A 27,488-nucleotide genomic window follows, 5' to 3' on the forward strand; every position below is an offset into this window, starting at 1 on the left:
TAGTCAGTCTTTTTCATTTGGGGGTGGGGGTTTTGAGAGCCAGTGAGGACCAGGGCTATTTTCTGGTTGGCAAATGTTTCTAGGTTTTATAATGGAAGTCCATGGGAAAATTACATTCATTTTATAACCAGCTTTCCTGGAACACATCTTTTCTACAAAGATAACAATGCATCCTTTGTAGGATTTATTAAACAAATGGGTCTTTATTTGAAGAGTTGTTTATTCATGAGTTTGAATTACAATAGAAGGCTAATTTCTTAAGTGTATAAAGGGTTTGAGTTTTACCTTGGGCTTACAATAAATTAGGGTAGTACTGTAGATAGAGGACTGACTAAACTTGCAATAAGAAAAATTTGGGTTCAAATATCACCTCTGATACTTAAAAACATTGTCACCCCATGCAGTACTTAACCTATCTAGACTTTTTGAGATGTGATCTGTACAGGTGGAAGAATTTTCCATAGCAAAAAAAATGAAAACAAAGTCCATAATGTATCAACATCTGTAGCAAATTACCATAATGATAGTTACATTTATAGAGGACTTTTAGGTTAGTTTAACACTTTATATACTTTTTCTCATTTAATCTTAGCAATAACTCCTCTGAGGAAGGCCTGCTGTTGTCATTCCCATTTTTTATAGATTAGGAAATTTACTCAGGGGTTAATTGATTTGTTCAGGATTGTACAACTAGTAAGTATCTCAACTTGACACTTGACCCTAGGGCTTTTTTTTTTAATTTTGTGGGACAGTGAGGATTAAGTGACTTGCCCAAGGTCACACAGCTAGTAAGTGTCAAGTGTCTGAGACTGGATTTGAACTCAGGTCCTCCTGAATCCAAGGCCAGTGCTTTATCCACTGCGCCACCTCGCTGCCGCCGACCCTAGGACTTTTGATGTCAAAGCCAACATTCTTACCTACTATCCAATGCTGACTCTCAGGATGCCATCCTGGAAGTGTGTTGTTTAAAATCTAAATGTGATGTCTAAAAATCTAATGTGTGGTCGCCTTAAATTAGAAGCTTTAGCCCTAGTCTTTGGGCATTAAGCATTTATTAAAGCATATCAGGTATTCACATGGAGTTCAGAAAGTTAAGAAAAGGCCTAGCTAGGCAAGAGCTCGAGCCTGGTTGAGTTCTTTCTCAAGTCCTCCACCCACGAGCCTGCTTCTATGACAAACTTGCAAACTCTGTGGAAGCATTTTATAGGTCTGGAGCCTAGACGGTCCTTACACGCTTGCTTCAGGCTGTTTGCTAGGTGTCATCCAAATCCATTGGTTCACTGGACTTGAAGGTGGTCTCAAGTTGAGTTCAAAGTCTCGCTTCTGAGAACAATACCTTCTTAAGGTTTAGCCAGGTATGATTACAATCTAGTTAATTTGAAGTAGGCTAATCAGCAGTCAATCACTCTCACTTAATTCAGTCACTTTAAATTAATCTCCTGGTGGGCCTTTGAGTATCTGCTAAATCCCATTATTTTATCACAGAAGGGAGAGAGGAAAAGAAATTAGCACTTGTTAAAAGTGCTATATACCAGACACTGTGTGAATTGCTTCACAAATATTATTTCATTTGATCCCTGGGAGGCAGTTTCTATTATGATTCCCATTTTACAGTTGAGGAAACTAAGGCACACAAAGAGTAAATGACTTGGGCAGGATCATACACCTAATTTAGTCTGAGGATGAATTTGAAGCCAGGTCTTCCTGATTCCAGGCTCGAGCTTTATCTATCTACTGTGCCATCCAATGCTTTGATGTGTGTACTTTCTTTAATTGTGCTCTTTATAACCGATTCACTCCTTATACTTTGTACATCTTCCTTAGAGAGTCCTTTCTATAGATTTCATCTTGGCATTGAATGGATGCCAATGGAACACACTGGTTGTCTTCTAGTTATACTGTTGTTCTACCTTATTTTTTGGCCGTAGATTTCTCTGATATGTTTACGTTGCTTCTTCTGTTCAGTTCTTCTTTGATTATGTGTAGTCTCCTCACTCCTACAATATATATCTTCATTACTCTATGGGTGACCCACAATTTTAATTATTTAGAGACTGATGTGATTTGTAGTCTGCAGCATTACTAGAAAAGTATAATTTTTTTTAATGGGCCTTTTTTTGGGGAGAGGCTTGGGTTCATTTAAAGCATTGTGCAACTTCAGAAAGGCATTACAGTTTGTTCTTTTAATCTTTTTAATCCTTTTCAATTTAGCCCCCATTTATTTTCTATACATTATATTTATACATCATATGTAAACAGGATCAGTACCAAAGGTTTTCTCTCAATTTGCATATCACAGCCTAGACAAGCTTTTTTTCTGTTTAGCCAAGTCTTAATAAAATGGCACTTTAAGTATTTTAAATACTTAAATATGAATTATTAAACTATTTTATTTTATGAAGTCTTTATTCATTCTTTTAAAAAATAACAACTATTTGCTGTGCTCTCTTTTATGATAGAGAAAAGCATTCTATGCATAGACATTCTCATTTAGGGAGCATTGCATTTTTCCTAATGTAATTCATAATGCCATTCATAAACAGGAGCATCTAGGGGACCTGAACATTTTTAGGGTGTCCCTCTTAAATTTAAGTGATGTTCTTCACATTCTCCATGACAGTAACAACCACTTTTGGTGTTGGGGATAATTTCCAAATGAGCTATCTGTGTACAGTCAAACCATTAACTTGTTAGTGCCAAGATAAAAATCAGTAACAAATTAGAAGGAAAACCAAGAATGAACAAATAATGATGTGCAGTGGAAATAACTGCAGCTGGAACTATTTAACCAAGTTGTTGATGCTGAAAAATGGGAAATGAATAAAAGTTCTATATAAATGTGAGCTCTAGTTACTTTCTTTTCAGATTCTTTTAAAATTTATATAATTTTTATATATATAACCTATATCAGATTACCTGCTGTCTAGGGGAGGGAGGGAGAAAAATCTGAAATTGTAAAGCTTGTATAAACAAAGGTTGAGAACTATCTTTACATGTAACGGAAAAAAAATAAAATACTTTATTAATTAAAAAAATTTATATAATTACATGTAAACAAAAATCTTTAACATTCATTTTTGTTTTGTTTTTGCGGGGCAAAGGGGGTTAAGTGACTTGCCCAGGGTCACACAGTTAAGTAAGTGTCAAGTGTCTGAGGTCGTATTTGAATTCAGGTACTCCTGAATCCAGGGCCAGTGCTTTATCCACTGCACCACCTAGCTGCCCCTGAAACTCAAAACTTTTAAAAATGAATGTTATTGAATGCTTTATAATTTCTTTTTCCTGTTCTTCTTTTTTATGCTTCTCTTGAATCATCTATTTGAAAGTCAAATTTTCTATTCAACTTTTATCTTTTCATCAGGAATGCTTGACGGTTCTCTCTCTCTTTTTTTTGGTGAGGCAATTGTCCAGGGTAACACAGCTAGTGAGTGTTAAGTGTCTGAGGCTGGATTTGAACTCAGGTCCTCCTGACTCCAGAGCCAGTGCTCTACCCACTGCACCACCTAGGTGCTCCTCACAGTTCTCTGTTTTACTGAATATCCATTTTCCCCTGAAGTATTATACTCAGTTTTGCTGGTTAGGTGACTTCTTAGTTTTAATTCTAGCTCTTTTGCTCTCCAGAACATCATATTCCAAGTTCTCTAATCCTTTATTAATGTAGAAGTTGCTAAATCTTGAGTTTTCCTGACTGTGACTGCATGATACTTGTTTCTTTCTGGCTGCTTACAATGTTTTCTTCTTGACCTGGAAGCTCTGGGATTTGGCTATAATATTCCTGGGAGTTTTCATTTTGGAATCTATTTCATGAGGTGATTGGTGGATTCTTTCAGTTTCTATTTTACCTTCTGGTTCTAGAATATCAGGGCAGTTTTCCATGATAATTTCTTGAAAGATGATGGCTAGCTTCTTTTTTGTAATCTTGGCCTTAGTAGTCTAGTAATTCTTAAATGATCTCTCCTTGATCAGTTTTCCAGGTCACTTGTTTTTTAAATGAGAAATGCCACGTTTTCTTCAATTTTTTCATTCTATTGATTTTGTTTCGTTGTTTTTTGTGTCATGGAGTCATTAGCCTTCATTTGTCCAATTATAATTTTCAGGGAATTATTTTTTTCAGTGAATTTTTGTAGTTTTTTCTCCATTTGATCAATTCTGCTTTTTAAGGTGTTCTTCTCTTCATTGGATTTTTGTTCCTCATTTACTATCTGGCATCTGGCATTTTCTTTCTTTTCTTTTTTTTTTAGTTGGGCATTGATGGTTAAGTGACTTGCCCAAGGTCTCACAGCTAGTAAGTGTCAAGTGTTTGAGGTCGAATTTGAACTCAGGTCCTCCTGACTCCAGGGCTGGTGCTCTATCCACTGTGCCTCCTAACACCCCCCCCCCCCCATTTTCTTTTTTTTTTTTTTAAGATGTTATGTTCTTCAGTTTTTTGTGTGTGTGCTTTCTTTACCAAAATGTTGACTTCTTTTGCATGATTTTCTTGCATCACTCTTTTCATCATTTCTTTTTTTTTTAAGTGTTTTATTATTTTCCAGTTACGCATAAGGATAGTTTTCAACATTTGTTTTCACAGGATTTTTAGTTCCACATTTTTCTCCCACCCTCCCTTCTCTCCCTCCTCCCCAAGAGGGAAGGTAGTCTGATATAGGTTGTATATGTACAATCACATTAAACATATTTCTGCATTAGTCATTTTGTGAAAGAATCAGAGCACAAGGGAAAACCCTCAAAAAAGAAGGAAAGGAAAAAAAAAACAGTTCAAAAGTAGAAACAGTATGGTTCAATGTGCATTTGTAATTCACAGTTCTTTTTTCTGGATGTTGAGAACATTTTCTATCATGAATTCTTTGAAACTGTTTTGGATCATTGCACTGCTGAGAAGAGCCAAGTCTGTCCCCATTGTTCATCACACAATGTTGCTGTTACTGTGTACAATGTTCGCTTGGTTCTGCTCTTCTCAGTCAGTTGACTGAGGACTTTAAAAATAAAATAAGAGAGGTAGAAGAAAAATTGGGAAAATAAATCAGTGTGGGGCAAAGAATTGGAAATTGAGGGAATGCCCATCAGTAGGGGAATGGCTAAACAAGTTGTAGTATATGAATGTAATGGAATACTATTGTGCTGTAAGAAATGATGAGCAGGCAGATGCCACCACTGATTTAGTCACCCCCCCCCCCAATGCTCCCCCCCCCCCCCCAGACATGCTTTTGGTTTGTTTGGGCCTGGTTTGAGCTGTTGCAGCCTGCATTGGACTCTGTTCCACTTTGACCCCTTTGTGGTAGACCTTTTCTGCCTACTTTCTTAGTTGCCTTGGGCTGGAAAATTGTTTTATCCTGTCTTTTTCATGGGTTCTGCTGCTCCAGAATTTGTTTTGAGATATTATATAAAGTTTTTTGGAGGGCAATTTGGAAGTGCTCAGGCAAGTCCTTGCCTTTTCTTTGCTGTATTAGCTTTGCCCTCCCATGTGCTCCTAAAAATAGATTCTTCATCCTTATAGTGGCAGAGAAAATATTTAGAGAATTCTGAAAGAAATTTACATTCTAAAAACACCTGTTAACTTTACTTTGCAGTGTTGTGCTTGCTTTCCACTCCTAAGGTAGCAGATCTGTTTTGCCCTGGTTATGACAATTGTGTGGTGGTAGATTATTCTTTTTTTTTTGCGGGGCAATGGGGGTTAAGTGACTTGCCCAGGGTCACACAGCTAGTAAGTGTCAAGTGTCTGACACTTGAGGTCATGTTCCTACACTCTTGCTCCCACTATACTCTGTGCCCCTTTTTGACTTGTTCATACATTCTTTCTGATAGTATCTTCAGCTAGGTTCCTTGAGTGGCACAGGTGCCACTATTATAGAGAAAACAGAAGCTAAAGAATGATTCACATCGTAGACACAATTCACAACTGCAACACAAGCACAAGTAGGAAAACAACATAACCAACAATAGAATTACCACAGTTAGAATTTTCTTTCACTCTGCCTCAAGGGAGGTGAAGAAAGTCTCAATGGCATTTGATGATTAGTAGGAAAACTGAATTTTTGAACTTAGAATCTCTGAATTGAGTTCAGAGACAAAGAAACATGGCTTGGGCAATTTAAAAACATTGAGGGTGATAGATAATAGACTCAATTACAAAATACAATATCTAAAACCATGGACTGATTTTTAGAGGGGAAATTCACATATCAAAATAACCAAGAGAACTCAGCAAGCAGATATAGTGAAACAAAAAGTCAAAGTAATACATTAATGATCATCAACATTAATAACATCAAGCCTTTTTCTATTTTAGTAACCCACTCCCAATGTCTATTTAATCAACATACTTCATCTCAAATATCAGATATTCCATGTATTTGTATGGTCTTTGGAAAAGAGCTTCTCTTGTACATTTTGGAATAGGTCTCATTCCCAGGGCAGCACTGCAGAGGACTTTTCTTCAGATTTGCTTCTGTTTTCAAGTTATTTATACAGACTCCTTAGATGTTCCTGCAAAAATCTTTTACAAACCATATTTCAGTACAAGTTATTATAACTTCTCAAATTTTACTTCTCTGATACCTAGTGTCATGTGGTAGAAACCAGCTCAGACCTTGTGGTTCTCACTTTTTTTTTTAAACAATAGAGCTATAAGAGGAATATCAAATTAGGAACCCAAAGTTCACTTGAAACTTCAGAGAATTAAGGTTTTTACATAACCCATTAGAATAATTTACATCTGATATGTATGATCATCTGATCTTGTTACTTTATCAAAATTTTCCACTCTAGTTAATTCTAGTCCCTTTAGGATCAGGTGCTATCTAATTTAATTCTGTATATGAGAATATAGCTAACAACTCTCTTTGCAACCAGTTGCTTTATACCCTTACATGCAATGGTTATACAAATGAGTTTACTTACAAGAGGCTGGCTTTACCCCAGCTGTAACAAAGGACATGGGAGGGGATGTGTAGATATATTACACTAAGTAAGTCCCATTTGCATGAGTTTTCTGAAATTTCTGACTTGAACCTCACAACTTAACAAATTAATATCTTTGTCCAGTTGTCCCTGTAGCATTCTAAAAGAATGAGATTCGTTAGGGACTTAATACATGACTTTGTAACTATTAAAAGTCACATGACAGTCCCAAGCACTAATTTACTTAATTCTTTGGGATACAGAATGACTACACGTTCAGAATTGCATTTTTTTCATAACTTCTATTGACCTGGCCTGATTATAGAAATTTCCTGTATAAGAAAAAAGCAGGAACATGAGTCCCTGGTCCCCCAGGACCAAGCTTAAAGGCATAGAATGACTCAACATATCCCAAGGAATCTTCACTGAGTTTTTTCTTTCCTTGGCTCCCTTCTTTCTCAGTAACCATCAGAAAGGGAGGGAAGGTGGGAGAGAGAGAGCAACTCTCCTTATTTTCTTTTCCCCATATTATCCTCCCCACTTCCCCCCAAAAAACCTATTGCTAGTCACCTCCTTCTTTTACCTCGTGGTTATTCTGTTATTTGTCTCATGACAGTAAGGGCAAGTACCATTTTAGTCTCTCTTTTTAAACCTAATTTTATTTATTTAGCTGTAAGAAAGACATAAGGATTAGCATCTATAGTATTTTAAGGATCTCATCCCAGCCTCTCAATCTTCAGAGGAACCTAAGGGAATAGCTCTTGAGGTCAGTTTGTTACAACAGACTGGAATTATAAAATTAATTTTTCAGACTTAAGTGAACTGTGAAAATAAATAGCTACAGCTTATTGAAAACTCCCAGTTTCAAAGTCCATGGCAGCATCAAATTAGATTTTATTGGGGGACTGTTTCATGCAAGTTTTCCCATGGTATAGAGTTGCTTTTGCTGTTTACGGTAACCATGATATTCGAGATCACATTCCCATACTCCTGTTCTCAAGGTACACCACTTTTGCCCCTCCATTTGGTGCTCCATGACCCCCCCCCCCCCAAAAAAAAAACCCAAACAAACCAAGTTTTAAAAAGCCCCTCTGAGTGAAAACAGAACAACAGACCAGTGGAGAGACTGCCACCATGGCAGATCAGGGGCTTGGCTTGAAGCCTCCTGTGCCAAAAGAGGAGACTTTTGCCCAGCTCTACCCATCTGCCTACATGTGCAGCCTCTGCTTTTCTGTCTTCCATTTGTTTGCACTCTAGTTCCACATGTCTGTCTCTCACCTCTATGTGTTGTCCATATCCAGTCTTTACACATATGTCCCTTGTTTATTCTTCCTTTTAGTTCTGCCCAGGCCCTCATGTGACTGTTCACTGGCCCATGCTTGTTCCTCTTACTGCTCTTGCTTCTCTGTCCCCAGCCTCCTTGTGTCCTGGAACTTCATATGCTGGCCCTCACGCTCTATAGGTGTATGACCATCTTCTTTCCTCCCCCATGTTTGCAGACAGATTTGCATTACATAAACATTGCTTTATGTAGAGTTCTATGGAATGATCCGTTTACATAAAATGAGAACTCTCTGTATACCATAATCCCTCTGAAGTTGACTATATACACTAGAAGAATCTATCTTTTTTGTTTGTTTTTTTTTTTTGCAGGGCAATGGGGCTTAAGTGACTTGCCCAGGGTCACACAGCTAGTAAGTGTCAAGTGTCTGAGGCCAGGTTTTAACTCAGGTCCTTCTGAATCCAGGGCCAGTGCTTTATCCACTGTGCCACTTAGCTGCCCCCTGGTCACCTTCTTTTTTTTTTTTTTAAGTGAGGAAATTGGGGTTAAGTGACTTGCCCAGGGTCACACAGCTAGTAAGTGTTAAGTGTCTGAGGCTGGATTTGAACTCAGGTCCTCCTGACTCCAGGGCCGGTGCTCTATCCACTGCGCCACCTAGCTACTCCTGCCCTGGTCACCTTCTAAATGAAAAATTCCCAGGAACGTGATAGATAAAATCCAGCACTTTGATATCAAAGAAAAAATATTACAAGTAGCCAGAAAGAAAGAACTCAAGTACTAGGAAACTGTAGTAAGGATTATACATGATTCTGCAGCTGCTTCTGCAAAGGAGCAGAGAACTTGGAACATAATATTCCAGGGTATGGGCTTACAGCCAAAAAAACCCCACAACTGACCAAAACTGAATATGCTACAGGGAAAAAATGGAACTTTAATGAAATAGAGGGCCTCCAAACATTCCTGATGAAAAGATCAAAGCTGTGGAGAATCTTTAAAGTTCAAACAAAAGAGTTAAGAGAAACATAGAGTAAATATGAATGATAAACAGTAAGGAACTAAATTGACTCCTTATATTCAAATATGGAGAAATGATACATGGGTCCCATCTGAACCCTACCTAATACCATTAGGGGTCAGAGATGAAGTCTCCTTAGAAGGCCAGAGTGTAGTTTTATTACGTATTGATGATCTTAAAAATAGAATGGAAAGAGAGGAAGGAGGAATAAATTAGGGGAAGAATAAGGACTTTTAGGGGAAATTATTTCACTTGATTAGAGTGCACAAGTAGATCATCTATACAAAGATTAAGGGGAAGAGTGGGACAGCTAAGTGGTACAGTGGATAGAGCAATGAACTTGAAGTTGAGATGACCTGAGTTAAAATCTGACCTCAGACACTTATTGTAACCCTGGGCAAGTTACTTAACCTCAATTGTCTTAAATATCTAGGGCCATCTCCAGTTGTCCTGAACTATATCTTGCTACTGGACCCAGATGGCTCTGGAAGAAAGAATGAGGCTGGTGACTCTGCACAGTCTCACTTAAATCTAGTTCACTGCAAGCATCATGTCACCTTGATGTTATGGTCCTATTTTGAGAATGAAGGACAAAACAAGAAGGGGAAGAGTGCATGACACTTCAATCTTATTTTCATTTGACCTGGTAAAAAATAGCAAGATATACACACACCCAGTTGGATATGGAAATACATTACACTGAACAAGGAAATAGAGTAATTAGTCCTAAGGAAAACAAACTTTAGAGAAGTATGAAAAAATTTTTTAGCTCCTTCAGGTGGTAAAGAATGGGAATCTGAAGGAGTGCTTGTAAATTGAGGTATGACTGAACAAGTTTCTGAAGATAAATGTGATGGCATACTATTTGTGCTGTATAAGAAATGAAGAAGGGGAAGGTTTCTATTTGTTTTTGTTTTTGTTTTTTTTTGGTAAGGCATTTCGGGTTAAGTGACTTGCCCAGGGTCACACAGCTGGTAAGTGTCAAGTGTCTGAGGTCGGATTTGAACTCAGGTCCTCCTGACTCCAGGGCTGGTGCTCTATCCACTGCGCCACCTAGCTGCCCGAAGGGGAAGGTTTCAATGAAAACTTTGAAGACCTTTATGAACTGATTCAGAGTGAAATGAACAGAATTGGAAGACTGGATTTATACCCTGTCAACACTGTGGTAAAAGCAAACAACTTTGAAAGAATTATTTTTGAAATAATAATTTGAAATAATTTGAAAGAGCTAGTAAGTGTCAAGTGTCTGAGGCTGGATTTGAACTCAGGTCCTCCTGATTCCAGGGCTGGTGCTCTATCCACTGTGCCACCTAGCTGCCCCAACATTTCTTACTAGCTGTGTGACCTTGTGCAAGTCACTTAACCCCAATTGCCTCATCCAAAAAAAAATAAGAATAATTTATTTCAGTTTGGAGTATTACTTCTTTAAATTTTTTTTCCCCCAGTCTAAAACACCTTTTTTCTTATGGCACTGGAATAGTTTGCGATTTTCAAAACACAAAGGGATAGATGAATATGATTCCATTGAAGATTTTTCTTTCCCTTCATACCGTTTTTTAAAAAATACTCAGTTTTCCTGAGTTATTCTAGGTTGTGATCCTGCCTCCTTTGCTTCTGGAATATCATATTCTAAGCCCACTGTTCCTTTAACTTGGAAGCTGCTAAATGTTTTGTGATTCTGATTGTGGCTTTACAGTATTTAAAATGTTTCTTTCTGGCTGCTTCCAGTGTGGGTATATAATATTCCTAGGAGTTTTCATTTTAGGATCTCTTTCTGGTGGTAATAAGTGGATTCTTTTGATTTCTATTTTACCCTCTGAATCTAAGATATTAGGGCAGTTTTTCTCGGTAATTTCTTGAAATATGTCTAGGCTCTTTCTTTGATCATGGCTTTCAGGTAGTCCAGTAATTCTTTTTTTTTTTTTTAAGTGAGGCAATTGGGGTTAAGTGACTTGCCCAGGGTCACACAGCTAGTAAGTGTTAAGTGTCTGAGGCTGGATTTGAACTCAGGTACTCCTGACTCCAGGGCCGGTGCTCTATCCAGTCCAATAATTATTAAATTATTCTCTCCTTGGTCTGTTTTCCAGGTCAGTTGTTTTTCTGATGAGATGTTTCCCAAGTTTTTTTTTTTTCATTCTTTTGACTTTGTTTTATAATTTCTTGATGTCATTAGCTTCCACCAACTCAATTTTAATTTTTAAGGAGTTATTTAGTAAGATATTGTACCTCTTTTTCCATTTGGTGAATTTTGCTTTTATTTTAAGGAGTTTTTTTCTTAGTGAATTTTTGTACCTCCTTTTCCATTTAGCTGGTTCTGCTTTTTTAAGGAGTTCTCCACTATTTTTTGTGCCTCTTTTCCCAGGCTTTTAATTCTCTTTTCATAGTTTCTTGCATCTGTCTCATTTCTTTTCACAATTTTTCTTCCATTACTGATGTTTTTCTTTAACCATTCTAGTAATTCTTGCTGGCCTTGGGTCTAATTAGCTTTTTTTCTTTGAAGCCTTGCTTGTAACTGTTTTCACATTGGTGTCCTCTTCTAAATATATGTCTTGGTCTTCCCTGTCACCTTAGTAGCTTTTTGTGGTCAAATTCTTTTTTGTTGTTGTTTTCTGCTTATTTTTCCAGTCTGCTTTTTCACTTTGAACTTTACATTAAAGTTGGGCTGTACACACTGGGCGGTGGGGAGGCATTACCCCAAACTTCAGGCCTTTTTGCACTGCTGTTTTCAAGCTAGTTCTGGGAGTCTGCGAGTTTTAGGTGCTTCCAAGGTGGTGTTGTCATGGGAAATGTGTGGACACAGGTCTCCTGGTCTGCACTCTGGGGTCTTTACTGGGTAAAGACTGGGTCTCCTGCATCTGCAAATGCTAATGTTCTTCTTTGCCCTGGAACTATGACTAGTGCCTCTGTTCCCTTGTGATCAATCACAAGCACTTCTCTGACCTGGAACTGAGAATTGGAACCCAGAACTGCTTATGGGCAAGAGAGTTGCCCAGCAGCAGCAGCTTAAACCCAGTGCCAGCAAATGGTCTGCTGTAATCTCTTTCTGACCAGTTTTCTGGCATTACTGTCTCAGGGCTGAGAGCCCCTGAAGGTGCTTTTGTTGCTGCTTTTCTGGCTGTCTCCAAGGCCCACTACTGGTGCTCCTGCTGTACACTGAGCCTAAGCCCATCCCAGTGTTAGAGAACTCTCCTGTCAACTTCCTAAGTTGTCTTAGTCTGGAAATATATCTCTCTCTGACCTTTTGTTGGCTCTGCTGTGCCAAAATTTGATTTGAGACTTTATTTTAAAGTTGTTTAGAGGGGAATGTTCAGAGATTTCTGCTGGGTTCTGGCCGGTACTCTGCTATCTTGGCTTTGGCCGCGCTCCCCAAAAAAGATTTTTGAAATAGTTTTGTATATCTAACAACATAATGTTAAGGGCTACCCTGAACTTGTCATTTTGAATTGCCAAATTTTTCCAGAAACACCAGACCCCAAGAATGCAGGAGGCCCTGAATGTGTCAAGAACAAAAGGTACCCCCCTTTCCTCAAGGTGACCCAATTTGTCTCAAGCTGGATTTCCTCTGTGTCCTTGGGAAGCAAGATAGATGCCAGCCAGTGTTTGACAGGCTAGGAAAATGCTTGTGCAGCTGGGGTTCCTTGCAGATAAGTGGACCTTCCTATCTTCATAGTCTAGTGGCTTCCAAGAGAAAAGAATGGGACTTTTGTCATGACCTTGCTCTTCACCTTCAAGGGGGAGGTGTTTGTCCTTTTTCTTATCTTTTCCCTCCCATGCCATGCCTCTCCATGTTTTCTCCTCTTTTTGTAGTACTGTTATAAAGATGCAAACTTCTGCAAGGACTGAATACTTTGGGTTGCACATGCATGTTCATTTTTCATTTAATAAACTTGGTTTTCATATAAGTTTTGTGATGATGTGATTGCCTGTTGACAAAATGGAGTCTTTTGGGCTACTAGTATGCTCATCTCTCAAAAGTTGCCTGGATTAATTTTATATATGTAATACATGTAATTATGTAATTATTTAATCCCCTCCCCCCAAAAAAAAAAGCTCCTTATGGGAGCTTGTTTTAATTGTTTTAATTTTTGTCTTGGTATTCTTAGCACCTTTGTGCATTGCACATAGCAGGCACTTAATAAATGCTAATTGGTTGGGGAGCTAGGTGGCACAGTGGATTGAGCACTGGCCCTAGAGTCAGGATGACCTGACTTCAAATCCGACCCCAGGCATTTAACACTTACTAGCTGTGTGACCCTAGGCAAGTCACTTAACCCCAATTGCCTCACCCCCCCAAAAAAATGCTAATTGGTTGATAGTAAAGTCAGTTCTTCTTTTTTTTCCCCCCAGGGTAATGAGGGTTAAGTGACTTGCCCAGGGTCACACAGCTAGTAAATGTCAAGTGTCTGAGGCCGAATTTGAACTTAGGTACTCCTGACCCCCGGGCTGGTGCTTTATCCACTGCACTACCTAGCCGCCCCCAAGTCAGTTCTTTTTATCTTTATATCTGATTTTCTTTGGTGAATGCAGATTGTGATATCTTAATTTTCCTTAAAGGATAGGATTTTTTTCAAGAATGTTTGTTGTACATAATCCTCATTGCCATGCAAAACCAAACCAAAATAAAAAAGAATATTTGTTATATTTCTGAACAGATAAATTATTTCAGTCATGAATCTTCCTTAGAATGGGTTTTTGTAATTTGGATGCCCATCAATTGGAATGGCTTCCTTGGAATGGGTTTTTGTAATTTAGAAGTGAAGTATCTATTATAATATTTTTTATTTTTATAACTCATTATGTGTGTTGTTTCCAGGCAAAGTGCTTCATGGATTTCAAAGCCGGGGGTACCTTGTGTCACATTCTTGGGGCTGCTTACAAGTATAAAAACGAACAGGGATGGTAAGCTTTTGTTTTTCTTTGAATAATTTGACTTAACATTGAAGTTTCGTAAGAAGTACATCTAGTATGATGGTTTTCATAGGGAATAGGATTAATAAGTATGGACATAGTGTGAAGTCTATCCTGAGATGAGAAATTTATTTTATACCTAACTTTAGAGGGATATTTATTTTGACTATGAGTAATTTAGTTATGAGACATAGCTATATTTATATTAAATAAAATAACTTTATTATAAAACTAATTTATATTTAATGGATCTTGTAGTTCTAACTTTTAAAAAAATTAGCATTTTATTTTTTCCAGTTACATGTTTAAAACAACTTTTTATATTCATTTTTAAACTCCAAATTCTCTCTCTTTCCCCCTTCCCCTCTTCTTCCCCATTGAGAAGGAAAGCAGTTTTGTTATAGGTTATACATGTGTAGTCATGCAAAACATTTCAATATTAGTCATGCTATAAAAGAAAACAGACAACACTCAGGAAAAGGAAAGCAAAAAAAAATAATAATTACTCATTAATCTGTATTTAGACACAATCAGTTTTTTTCTCTGGGGATGGATAGCATTTTTCATCATAAGTCCTGCAGAGTTCTTTTGGATCATTGTATTGCTGAGAATAGCTAAGTTATTCACAGCTGATCATCTTACAATATTGCTGTTACTTTGTACACAGTACATTTCACTTTGCATCAGTGAATGTAAATCTTTCCAGGTTTTTCTGAGAGTATCCTGCTTATCATTTTTTACAGCACAGTAGTATTCTCCATCATAATCACATACCAAAATTTGTTCAGCCATTCCCCAGTTGATGGACATCCCCTCAATTCCCAATTCTTCGCTATCAGAAAAGAGACGCTATAAATATTTTTGTCCGTATAGGTCTTTTTCCTTTTGGTTTTTTATCTGAATACAAACCTAGTAGTATTACTAGTAGTTTCTCTAGGTCAAAGAGTATCCATGGTTTTGTAGCTTTTTGGGCATAGTTCCAAATTGCACTACAGAATGGTTGAATCAGTTTAAAACTCCACCAACAGTGCATTAATGTCTCATTTTCCCCACATCTCCAATATTTGTTATTTTCCTTTTTTGTTGTATTAGTCAATCTAATAGGTATGAGGTAGTACCCCAGGATTTTATTGATTTGCATCTCTGAAATCAGTAGTGAGTTAGAGCATTTTTTTCATATGGCTATAGATAGCTTTGATAACTTCATCTGAAAACTGTTCGTCTTTTGGTCATTTATCAATTACGGAATGATTTGTATTTAGAGTAATTTGCTTCAAAAATTTTTTCCCCCAGTTACTATTGCTAACTATATTTCCCTTCTATCCTTCTCTCCCCCCTTTTACTATTTATTCTATTCTTTCTCCCGTTTTACCTTGTCCCTCCTCAAAAATGTTTTGCTTCTGACTATTCCCTCTCCCAATATCTTCTATCGTACACTCATCCCCACCCCCACCCCCAACCCCCAATACCTTATCCCCTTCCACTTCCACTTTCCTGTAAGGTGAGATAGATTTCTATACCCAATTGAGTGTGTATGTTATTCCCTTTTTGAGCCAATTCTGATTAAAGTAAGATTCACTCACTCTCCCATACCTCCCCCATCTTGCCCTACATGTAAAAGTCTTTTCTTACCTCTTTTATGTGAGATAATTTACTTCATTTTATCTTTCCCTTTCCCTTTCTTGCAGTTCATTCCTCTCTCAGCTCTTAATTTTATTTCTAAAAATATCATCCCTTCATATTAAACTCAGACCTGTACCCTCTGTCTATATACACTCCTTCCAACTTCCCTAATAATGAGAAAGTTAATATGACTTACAAGTGTTGTCTTCCTATATTGGAATGTAAACAGTTTGACTGTATTAAATCCCCTATGATTTCCTTTTTCTCTTTATCTTTTTATGCTTCTCTTAATTCTTTCTATTCAGCTCTGGTCTTTTCATCCAGAATGCCTGTAAGTCTTCTTTTTCATTGAATATCCATTTTTTCCCTTGAATGATTATACTCAGTTTTGCTGGGTAGGTGATTCTTGTTTGTAATTCCACTTCCTTTGCCCTTCGGAACATCATATTCCAAGTCCTCTAATCCTTTAATGTAGAAGCTGGTAAATCTTGTGTGATCCTGATTGTGGTTCCACAATACTCAAGTTGGGTATTTTTTGGCAGCTTACAGTATTTTCTCCTTCACCTGGGAGCTTTGGAATTTGACTGTAATAATATTCCTGTGAGTTTTTATTTTGGGATCTCTTTTAGGAGGTGATTGGTGAATTCTTTCAATTTCTATTTTATCCTCTGGTTCTAGAACATCAGAGCAGTTTTCCTTGATAATTACTTGAAAAATGATCACTAGGCTCTATTTTTGGTCATGGCTTTCATTTCATCCAATAATTTAAAAATTATCTTTCTCAAATCTTTTCCAGGTCAGTCCAATGAGATATGTCACATTGTCTTCTATTTTTTGTTCTTTTGGTTTTGGTTTTATTTCTTGATTTATCATAAAGTCATTAGCTTCCATTTGCTGCTTAATTCTGATTTTTAAGGCTTAATTTTCTTTAGTGAGCTTTTGTACTTCATTTTCCATTTGGCCAGTTCTAATTTTTAAAAAGGTTTTTTTTTCAGTGAATTTTTGTGTCTCCTTTACCAAACTAGTGACTCCTTTTTCATGATTTTCTTGCATCGTTCTAATTTTTCTTCTGCCTTTTTTGCTTGATTTTCAGAATCCTTTTTTAGCTCTTCCATGGCCTGTGACCAATTCATATTTTTCTTGGAGACTTTGTATGTAGGGTCTTCGACTTTGTTCCTTTTGGACCCCCAATGTATTGTTGTATTGCCAGTGTAGATCGAAAGGAAGTGGCTAAACTGCTATCCTTGAGACTTAAATTGTATTTTAGTCATTCAGGTCAAGGATGAGTAGGTTTTGTTTTTTTTTAAGGATGAGTAGGTTTAAATCATAAATTATTGATGTATTGTTATTCAAAAGAGATCCAGAGGTATTGTAGTCTGTATGAACGTGCTACAACATTGCTTTACATACAGAAGTGGTAAACAAATGCTTGAACTAATAAATGTTTGGCCATGTTACCCCTCAGCTACCACTGTGAGCACCTTAAGAATGTTGTCTTGCTTTATGAAGGAACTAATCCCAAGAGGTCTACTTAAAACCAAAATAGAGGATAGGCAAACACTGTCCCAGGATCTATAGTCTTAAGTTGGTTATGCTGTTCCTATATGTTCATGATCTTATTCATGGTTCCTAGTTGTCCAATTCAAATTTTATTCTTAACTTTGTGCTCTTTTTTAAGCTTGAGCCTGACATATTTTTGTCTATTTGGATTCTGGCTGTCTTTTATGCTGGATGGCCTGTTAGGGCCTCTGAGTGGTGATCTTTGTTTGGTTTTTATGCTCTTAATGTGCTTTTGCTTGTTTCCTCTGCTCAGCTTTTCCTCTAAACACTAACTCTAGTCCACTGGCTTTGATTTTTAGTTAATTTCTTAACTAGTTCCTTATGTTCTTTTGTGCCTACCTCTCAACCTACTTTTTTGAGTAAACTTTTGGGTTTTATCCTTAGCATTCATGGATTGACGCCTGACTAAGCATCCACCCCTTAGCCTAAAGACCAATAATTTACTATCCCATACTTCTCGAATCAAGAAGCATTTATTCATTGTATACTATGTGCACACAGTGTGCTAAACATAATCAGTTGCCAATTATTTTTGAATCCACATCCACAGTATTTCTAGCATTGTCCCTGTTTTTGCCTACCGTTGTTCATGTGCTTATCATATGGCAGGGAAGTAAGAATAGTTTTTACATTTTTAATCAATTTTTTGTCTATTTTTTAAGAAAATGTAAAAACTATTCTTTGTTCACAGAAGGCTGCAGGTCATGACTTGGCCTTTGGACCATAGGTTGTTGATCCTCACTTTAGAAAATTCCTTTCTCCCTAAAGGGGGAGGTCTATTTGAAGACTAAGTAACACGTGAGAAATAGTGAGTGCCTGGACTGGTGACTGGGTGAATAGAGAAAATGGGGTATATGCTAGAGATTTTGTAGAGGCAGAAACAAGAAGAATCGACAACAAATTGAATGTGTGTGGTGAGAGTGAGGAGACAAGAAACCTAAGATTGGGGGCCTACCATTGATAGTGATGGGAAGTTTGGAAGAGAGGCGGATTTGGGAAACAAAAATAATGTTTTTTGTGGGGTTTTTTGGTAGGGCATTGAGGGTTAAGTGACTTGTCCAGGGTCACACAGCTAGTAAGTGTCAAGTGTCTGAGCCTGGATTTGAACTCAGGTCCTCCTGAATCCAGGGCTGATGCTTCATCCACTGCACCACCTAGCTGCTCCCCAAAGATGATGAGTTTGACATGCCTATGGGACATACAGTCTGAGATATGCAAAGTCTGGTTGTGTGGCTTTAAAGCTCAGGAGATACTTAGGGCTGGATATAGAAATCTGAATCCATTTTTCACTCACCCATTCGCCTATTTATTTATTTTAGGGGTGGTGTTTTTATTTAAAGTTTTTTTTAAAAATCTAATAAACATTTTTATTTATAATTCTGGGTTCCAATTTTTATGTCTCTTTTCCTCCTTCCCTCACCCCCCTGCTCAAGGCAGCAAGTAATCAGATATGGGTTATACATGTTTGAGTATGTAAAACATTAGCGTATTTGTCATTTTGTACAAGAAAACTTGATTAATAGGAAAGAAAATGAAAAACAGCATGCTTCATTTTGTTCCATTAGTATCAGTAGTCCTTTGGGATTGTCTTTGGATCATTGTATTTTTGAGAATAGTCAAGTCATTTGCAGTTCTTCATCGAACAGTATTGCTTTTTTTTGTGCACAATGTTCTCTTGGTTCTGCTCACTTCACTATACATCAGTTCAAACAAGTCTTTCTAGGCCTTTCTGAAATCATCCTGCTTGTCATTTCTTGTAGCACAATAATATTCTATCACCATCATATATTATAGCTTGTTTAGCCATTCCCCATTTGATGGGCATTCCCATTCTTAGCCACCACAAAAAGAGCTACTATAAATATTTTTGTACGAATAGGTCTTTTTTTACTTTTTGGGGATGTCTTTGGGATATAAACCTAGCAGTGATATTGCTGGATCAAAGTGGATATAGAAATCTGGGAATCCTCTTCATTAATATGACAAGTGAAGTCATGAAAGCTGATATTACCAAGTGATAGTATAGATGGAAAAGAGTGACAGTATAGATGGAAAAGAGTGACAGTATAGATGGAAAAGAGAAGAGGCTTTAGGATAGAGTCTTTGAGGACACACTGGACATTAAGATGAAGAAAGGACATTGAAGAGTAGAGAGAGCAGTGTCATGAAAACCTGAAGAAAAGAAAGATTCCATGAGGAGATAGTGATTGACATAGGCAACAGATTAGGAGCCACTAGATAAATAAGAGATAGAATATTAGAGAGAGTGGGCATGATAAAGATGGTAATCTGTTGGGAAAGATAGAAGGGGGGCGGCTAAGTAGCACAGTGGATAGAGCACTGGCTCTTGAATTCAGGAGTACCTGAGTTCAAATCCTGCCTCAGACACTTGACACTTACTAGCTGTGTGACCCTGAGCAAGTAACTTAACCCCTCATTGCCTTCTATCAGTCACCCCCTTTCCCTTCCCCTTTTGCTTCCCTAAAGAATGAGCTAAGTTTCTTTATCCCAATGAACGTATATGTTATTCCCTCTTTGAATCAAATCTAATGAGAGTAGGGTTGAAGCAATGTTCACCCCTCCTTTCTTTCCCTCTATTTTAATTGGGGTTTTTTTCACCTCTTCATATGATATAATTCATCCCATTCCACCTCCCCATAGACTCCCTTTTTAACCCCTTAATAATTTTTTTTTATCATCACATCAAAGACAATTTATATTTATACCCTCTGTGTAAACTCCTTCTCTCTGCCCAAATACATTTACAGTTCTTAAGAATTATGAGTATTATCTTCCTGTTTAGGGATATAAACAGTTTAACCTAATTGAGTAACAACCCCCCCCCCCCCGTTTACCTTTTTAAACTTCTCTTGAGTCTTGTATGTTAAGATGGAATTTTCTATTCAGTTCTGGTCTTTTCATAAGGAAAGATTGAAAGTCCCCAATGTCATTAAATGTCCATCTTTTCCCCTGAAAGAGAATGCTCAGTTTTGCTGGGTAATATAGATTCTTGGCTGCAATCCAAGCTCCTTTGCCTTCTGGAATATCCAAGCCTTGCGGTCCTTTCATGTTGAAGCTGCCAGGTCCTGAGCAGTCCTGACTGTGGCTCCGTGATATTTAAATTGCTTCTTTCTGGCTGCTTGGAGTATTTTCTCCTTCACCTGATAATTCTGGAATTTGGCTACAGTATTCCTTGGACTTTTCCTTTTGGGGTCTCTTTCAGAAGGTGATCGGTGGATTCTTTCAATGATGATTTTATCCTCTGATTCTGTGATATCAGGGCAGTTCTCCTTAATAATTTCCTGGAATATGGTGTCTAGATTCTTTTTCTGGTCATGGCTTTCAGGCAGTTCAATGATTCTCAGATTGTCTCTCTTAGATCTGTTTTCCAGATCAGTTGTCTTTCCAATGAGGTATTTCACGTTTTCTTCTATTTTTTCATTCTTTTGATTCTGCTTGACTGATTCCTGGTGTCTCATGGATTCCTTAACTTCCAACTGTCCCATTTTAATTTTTAAGGCATTGTTTTCTTCAGTGAGATTATGCACCTTTCTTTTCCATTTGGCCAAGTGAATTTTTTAAGGCAGTGTTTTCTTCAGTGAAATTATGTGCTTCCTTTTCCAAGCTGCTGATTCTTTTTTCATAGTTTTCTTGTTTTGCTTTCATTTCTCTCCCTATTTTTTCTTCTACCTCTCTCAATTGAGATTTAAAATCCTTTTTGAGCTCTTCCAGGAAGGCTTTTTGTTCTTGAGACCAATTCACCTTCCCTCATGAGGCATCACATGTAGGCAATTTGAGGCTATTGTCCTCATCTGAGTTTGTGTTGGCTTCTTCCCTATTGATACAGAAGCTCTCAATGGAGAGGGCTCTTTTTTGCTTCTTATTCATTATTGCAGCTTGTTTATTTTTTAAGTTGAGGTCTGCTCTGGGGCACCAGGGTCCCTGTTTTTGGCTTTTTGTGCAGGGGTATAGGTGCTGTGTGACCGGCTTTTTACTCTGAGGCCTTTATAGTGTGTGCAGTTCGACCCCCTGCACTTTCTGTCTGAGTGCGCTCAGCCAGGCGCCTGTCCCGTTCGTGGCCCTACAGCCCTCCCTCCCGGCTGGTGCAGGTAGGTTTTTCCACTGTCCTTCTTGGCCACCAGATTTTTGAGCCAGGTTCCAGGGGCCTCAGTTGTTCGGCTGTGGCCCGCAGCTCCTGCTGACTTTCCCCACCCCCTCGGCGCAGGGCTGCTGCCCAGCTGGGCCTCCCTTTTGCCTGAGTCAGACCGACCTTTTCCTGAAGTCTTCTAAATTATCTCTGGTTGGAAGACTGTGTCTCTCTGTCCCTTTGCAGGTTCTGTAGTTTCAGAATCCATCCAGAGGCTTGATTTAATGTTCTTTTTGAGGGAACAGAAGGAGAGCACAGGCAGCTTGCTGCTTCCTCTCTGCCATCTTGGCTCCGCCTCCCCCCATTATATCTTCATAATCTCTCCTGTACTTTATCTTCTCTGACACTGTCACCACCCTGATGCAAACATTTTTAAAAAAATTATTTTATCTAGTTCTTCAAAGTATTCAGATCCATAATAAGTCAGTTTAATAGTATTCTCAATTTTAGGCCCAGTCAAACTAACTGTTATCAGTGAATAGCTCTTTAATGATTCCTTTTATTTTATTTCTGTAAAGTGTTTTGTAGTTAATAAGCCTGGGGGCTTCTAGGTGGCGCAGTGGATAGAGCACGGGCCCTGGAATCAGGAGTACCTGAGTTCAAATCCAGCCTCAGACACTTAACACTTACTAGCTGTGTGACCCTGGGCAAGCCTCACTAAAAAAAAAAAAAAGTAAATCCTGAATATGTTTCAGTAGACTACTCAGCTATTTTATATATTTTGTAGTTTTTTTGAATGGATTTTTTACTTATTCCTGGTTTTTGTTAATATCTTATAAAAAATCTGATAATTTTTGTGGCTATACTTAATATGTGGTTATTTTCCTAGAGCTTTTAGTTATTTTATTATTTTAGTTATTGGGCCAGAAAATTTACAAAGGCATGACAAAGGGAGATACGCATCCCTGGGCCTTTATTTACTATACTGTTATCTCTTCTTGACATTGTAGAACTCACATTTCATAGGTTCATAAGAACACTGACCAGCTGATTCTGAAAAGGGTTTCTTAAAATAGCAAACTCCTTTCCTTTTTGTTTGTTTGTGTGTGTGTGTGTGTTTAAGTTTGCATGGAATTTATCCCCAATTATGTCACTGATTGTGGTTGTAATTTCTTGTTTTTTTTCTTGAAAATCCTCAATTTCTGTGATGAGAAAACATTTTTTTCCCCTTTCTATGAGCATAGCTTGACTTTTTTTGTTTGTTTTGTTTTGGTTTTATGGGGTAATGGGGGTTAAGTGACTTTCTCAGGGTCACAGAGCTAGTAAGTGTCAAGTGTCTGAGGCCGGATTTGATTTGAACCCAGGTACTACTCCTCAATCCAGGGCTGGTGCTTTATCCACTGTGCCACCTAGCCACCCACTCATAACTTGACTTTTAAAGTGAGTTTCAATCTAAGCCTATCCAAACCTTTTACTCCTTATCTTTCCAGGTAACAGTCCCTTCCAGAGTCTAAACCACAGGATTTGGATTGCAGGCTATGGCCTGGAGACTTTAGGATGGGAGGAAAATGGAAGATGTGACTCCCTGAAAAGGGGGAAATTATGTTGATTATTTATGGACTATTGGGAATCTTTAAAAAAATTTTTTTTGGTGAGGCAGTTGGGGTTAAGTGACTTGCCTAGGGTCACACAGCTTGTAAGTGTCAAGGGTCTAAGGCCACATTTGAACCCAGGTCCTCCTGAATCCAGGGCCGGGGTTCTATCTACTGCACGACCTAGCTGCCCGGAATCTTTATTTTTATTTTATTTTTTCCTTTTTCTTTGTGGAAGAATGAAGAGTGACACATACTTGATATGTATAGGCTTTGCCTATTTTCTTTTAGTTTGCTTTGTGTAGAGATCCAGAACTGGACATAGACCTGGGTATCCTGTGTGGTGACTGTCTTAGGTTACAAACAGAGAGAGTCGCATGGGTCAGTGGCCTTGAGTGGAGAGTGGCCAGATTTCTGGGTTTTGGCAAGAGGCCGTGGCAAGGGCATATGTGCTATCAGCTACTGCGGTAGGCAGAAGAATGGAAATCTGACCACATGGTGAGACTGGAGGCATCTCTCTTGGCACCATATTCCTGGAGTCCATTCTTTTTATTCTTCTGCTGCACAAAGCCATGGAAGTTGCAGCTCTTGAGCAACCTCTTCAGGAGAAGAAAACGATTAGATAGATTTTGTATTTATTTATCTACCTATACATTGTATTCTTTCAGTAGAATGTAATCTCCTAAATGGCAAGGTTGTAATGGCTTTTTGTTCTGCATCTTCTTAACACTTTGTAGGCTCTTACTATATGTTTGATGAATGGTGCTCACATTAACTTTCCAATTTAAGCCCTCTCATTTGGAAAATCCTCAGAACTTTGTGTCGCCTAAACACACATACATGTAGATACACTGAGTTTTCCTTTCTGAAGGCCTTAGCTTATTTTTTTCCTACCTGGAATGCTTATCCCTTCATTTTTACCTGTGAAAACTTAGTACTTCAGTCGTAAGTTAAATACACCTTTCTACAGAATACTGTACCCTAATCTTGCCACTTGGGAGTGATTGTTTCTTGGTTGTTCCATATTTTGAATCACTGAAATGACACTTAGTGATTTATATGATAGATAGTTGTACACATGGCTTCATCTCTTTTTTATGGGAAGGGATCGTGCCGTTTCCTAAATTTGTAACCAGAATACTGCATTGCATGTAAATAGTCATTTTTATTAACATTTTTGGAACGAATTGAAAAACTTTGGGCCCTGTTCATCTCACTTCTTTTCAATAGTGTCTTTGTTGCCAGTTTTTCTTTGTTATGTTAAAATTCCACTGTTAATTTTTTTCACCTTTGTTTCAATCATAATTTGTCTCTTCAAAACTGATCTACTTGCTATCTGCTTCTGAATAAAGTTCAGTTCAGTTATTTCAAAGCTTGTACTGTTGTGTGTACTTAACTCCTTTTATTTTTAAAGTTTTAATGCCTTTTGCTTTTGTATCACATTCATTTCTAAATATTCCCTTACCCCAACTCAGCAAACCTTCCTTTTTTTTTTTTTTTTTTTGGGGTGAGGCAGTTGTGGTTAAGTGACTTGCCCAGGGTCACACAGCTAGTAAGTGTCAAGAGTCTGAGGCTGGATTTGAACTCAGGTCCTCCTGAATCCAGGGCCGGTGCTCTATCCACTGTGCCACCTAGCTGCCCCAAACCTTCCCCCCCTTTTTTTTTTAAGTGAGGCAATTGGGGTTAAGTGACTTGCCAAGGTCACACAATAAGTGTTAAGTGTCTGATGCCGGATTTGAACTCAGGTTCTCCTGACTCCAAGGCCGGTGCTCTATCCACTGCACCATCTAGCTGCCCCCCAAACCTTCCTTTTTAACAAAGATAGCTATATTACACATATATATGTGTTTTTTAAAATTAGTAACATATGTAAGTAATATACTATTAAAAACATCATGTTATATTAATACAGCAGTAATATACTCTAAGTAACAGTGATATAATATGTAAATTGTATAATACATAATATATATTACTTATTTTAAAGATCATTTGTATATATTTGGTGGGGTGGTGACAGTAGAAGGACCAAACCTGTGACTTTTTTCGTTTGTATAAGGAGCCCAGTGAGGAAACTTTCACAATGCAGATCAGCATTTGCAAATTGAGATTAAGTGACATGTCCAGGATCATACAACTAGTATGTGACAGAGGCCAGACTTCAGCACAGTTTTTTTCCTCCAAGGCCAGTTCTTTACCCCTTGTGCTGTATTATCTGAGTTCAATAAAAGGAATGATTATAATGGATTGTATTTTATAGTATAGTCAACATTAAAAACCTGTATGGTCTACCTTTATATCTAAAAGTTGGAGTTGTTTTTTTTAATTTTAAAAATTTTTTGCTTTTTTTTGGTGGGGCAACAAGGGTTCAGTGACTTGCCCACGGTCACACAGCTAGTAAGTATCAAGTCTGAGGCTGGATTTGAACTCAGGTCCTCCTGACTCCAGGGCTGGTGCTCTATCCACTTTGCCACCTAGCTGCCCCACCTTTTCTTATTTTTAAAAAATCTTCCTGTAAGTCAACTTTCAGTAAATCTCCCATTAAAAGTTCATCTCTTTTATGAATTCTACTCAGATTAAGTTAAAAGTGGATATTATTTCCTTTAAAATTTTTTTTTAGCTGTTGCTCCCAGATCACTCAGAAAATAATAAAGGAAAAATCAGAAAGAAGTATGGTTCCAGGTTATGTGAGGAGAGAACAGAGAGAATGGCATGGTTTGTAATTTTCTCCCTACCTGGATCTTCAGTTCTTATTAGATACGGTGTATTCAAAGAAGATGAAATTTGAGTCTTCCATGGTAGTGCACAAAATTTTGCCTTTACCTTTCTACTTTAATTCACATAGACCCACTAGAACACTAGGCTGATAAGGACATAGTCTTCTGTCTTGTGTGAAGGAACTATTTAAGGTTAGAGATTAGGGAGCTGAGAATAACCCAGGGCTTTGAATCAAAGTAAAAGGGACCAAGGAAGCCCTAAGGGTAGGGGTAAATAGGCACATTATAGAATTATTTTGGTTAGTGAAGCCCTGAATTGCCAAAGTAGTTAGACCCCAGATCCTTAATGGTATATTTTACCAGTTTTGTCTGCATAGACCCAGGAGTTGGTGAATTGTTCTTTTATGTTGTCTCTAATTGTACAGTACGGCTTATGTTTAGGTAGTCCACTTCAACAGACATTTATTGAGTGTTGAATATGTGCAAGTATTGAGAGCATTGGCGTTAATGTAAAAAAAAAATTTAATTCCTGTCATTAGGGATCTGAGGAGAATATCATATATGTTCAAATTGGTAGAGAGCACCTAGGGAGATGAGTAAAGACTTCATGGAAGAAGTTTTACTGGATAGAGTTTTGGAGGAAATAAGGATTTTGAGGGGTAAAGAAGATAAATGAGTTAGCTTTGGGGGCCTTCTTGATGGGAATGTGTAAGAGCATTTTTAAAATGCAAATTCAAAAAAATTTCTTTTCATTCATTTATTTATTTATTTTGCCGGTCAATGAGGGTTAAGTGACTTGCTGAGGGTCACACAGCTAGTATCTGAGGCTGGATTTGAACTCAGGTCCTCCTGAAATCCAAGGCCAGTGCTTTATCTACTGCACCACCTAGCTGCCCCTGAAATACAATTTTTAATATAGGAAACTGCTAGTAGTAAGTTTGGCTCCAAGTGCATGAAAGGAAGTAATCTGAGTTCAAAGTGGGGTGGGAGGCCTATTTTGTAGAACCATAAGTGACAAGCTCAGAATTTTTTATTTTATGCTTAGAGTTGCAACTGGACTCAGATGGCTTTGGAGGAAAGAGTGAGGTTGGGGACCTTGTACAACCCTCTCTCACTTAAATCAAATTGAGTGCAAGTCATCACATCATCCATGTCATGGTCCTCTTTCGGAATGAAGGACAAACAAGAAGAAGAGAGAATAGGGGACCACCAAAAGGCTTTTGAGTGACAGAGGTTGACTCTACTTAGGAAAATAGATTATTTTGACCCCTTTGTGGATAATTCATTACAGTCCTTTGAAGCAGGAAGTAGCAGGGAAATCAGTTAAAAGGAATCACCAGAAGTGATGAGAGTCTGAAATAAGATTAGGTAGCCATATAAAGGTACAGATATGAGAGGTGTTATAAAGGTAAAATGAACAGCTATGACAGTGATTAAATATGGAGGGGGGGGTTAAAAAAGAAGGGGAATTCTAGCATGGATCCAAGCCTGTGAACCTTGGTGACTAGAGCAATGGTGGTACTTTCAACAGAAATAGGGAAGTTTAAGTGGGCTACCAGTGTAAGGAAAAGGATAAGTTGGAGATGTTGAGCAGGCATTTGGCAGGCAGGAGAGAATTGTTTCATAACCAGCTAAAGGATGAGAGAGACATGCTAATTGCTAATGCTGCAGCTGTAGTATTTTATCAAGGTAGATGGAATAGCATTATCTTAAAGATGGTGAAACTGAGGTTGAATGGAATGGAAAAGGCTTGCTCCATTCATTTCTTTATTTGTTCATCCATATATTTATTTATTTTTGCTTAATG

At 37.8% G+C, this 27,488-nt stretch overlaps 1 protein-coding gene across 4 annotated transcripts in view; it reads left to right on the forward strand.

The window, feature by feature from the left end:
* Positions 1–27,488, forward strand: part of SMARCC1 (SWI/SNF related, matrix associated, actin dependent regulator of chromatin subfamily c member 1) — a 173,503-nt gene that overhangs the window by 11,215 nt on the left and 134,800 nt on the right. For all 4 annotated transcript variants that reach the window (XM_043963478.1, XM_043963485.1, XM_043963471.1 and 1 more), the window contains exon 3: positions 14,008–14,093. In XM_043963478.1, the coding sequence (XP_043819413.1) occupies positions 14,008–14,093 (86 nt within the window). The remainder of the gene's footprint in view (positions 1–14,007; positions 14,094–27,488) is intronic.

This window comes from Dromiciops gliroides, chromosome 1 (genome assembly GCF_019393635.1).
Source record: "Dromiciops gliroides isolate mDroGli1 chromosome 1, mDroGli1.pri, whole genome shotgun sequence".
Taxonomy (NCBI): domain Eukaryota; kingdom Metazoa; phylum Chordata; class Mammalia; order Microbiotheria; family Microbiotheriidae; genus Dromiciops; species Dromiciops gliroides.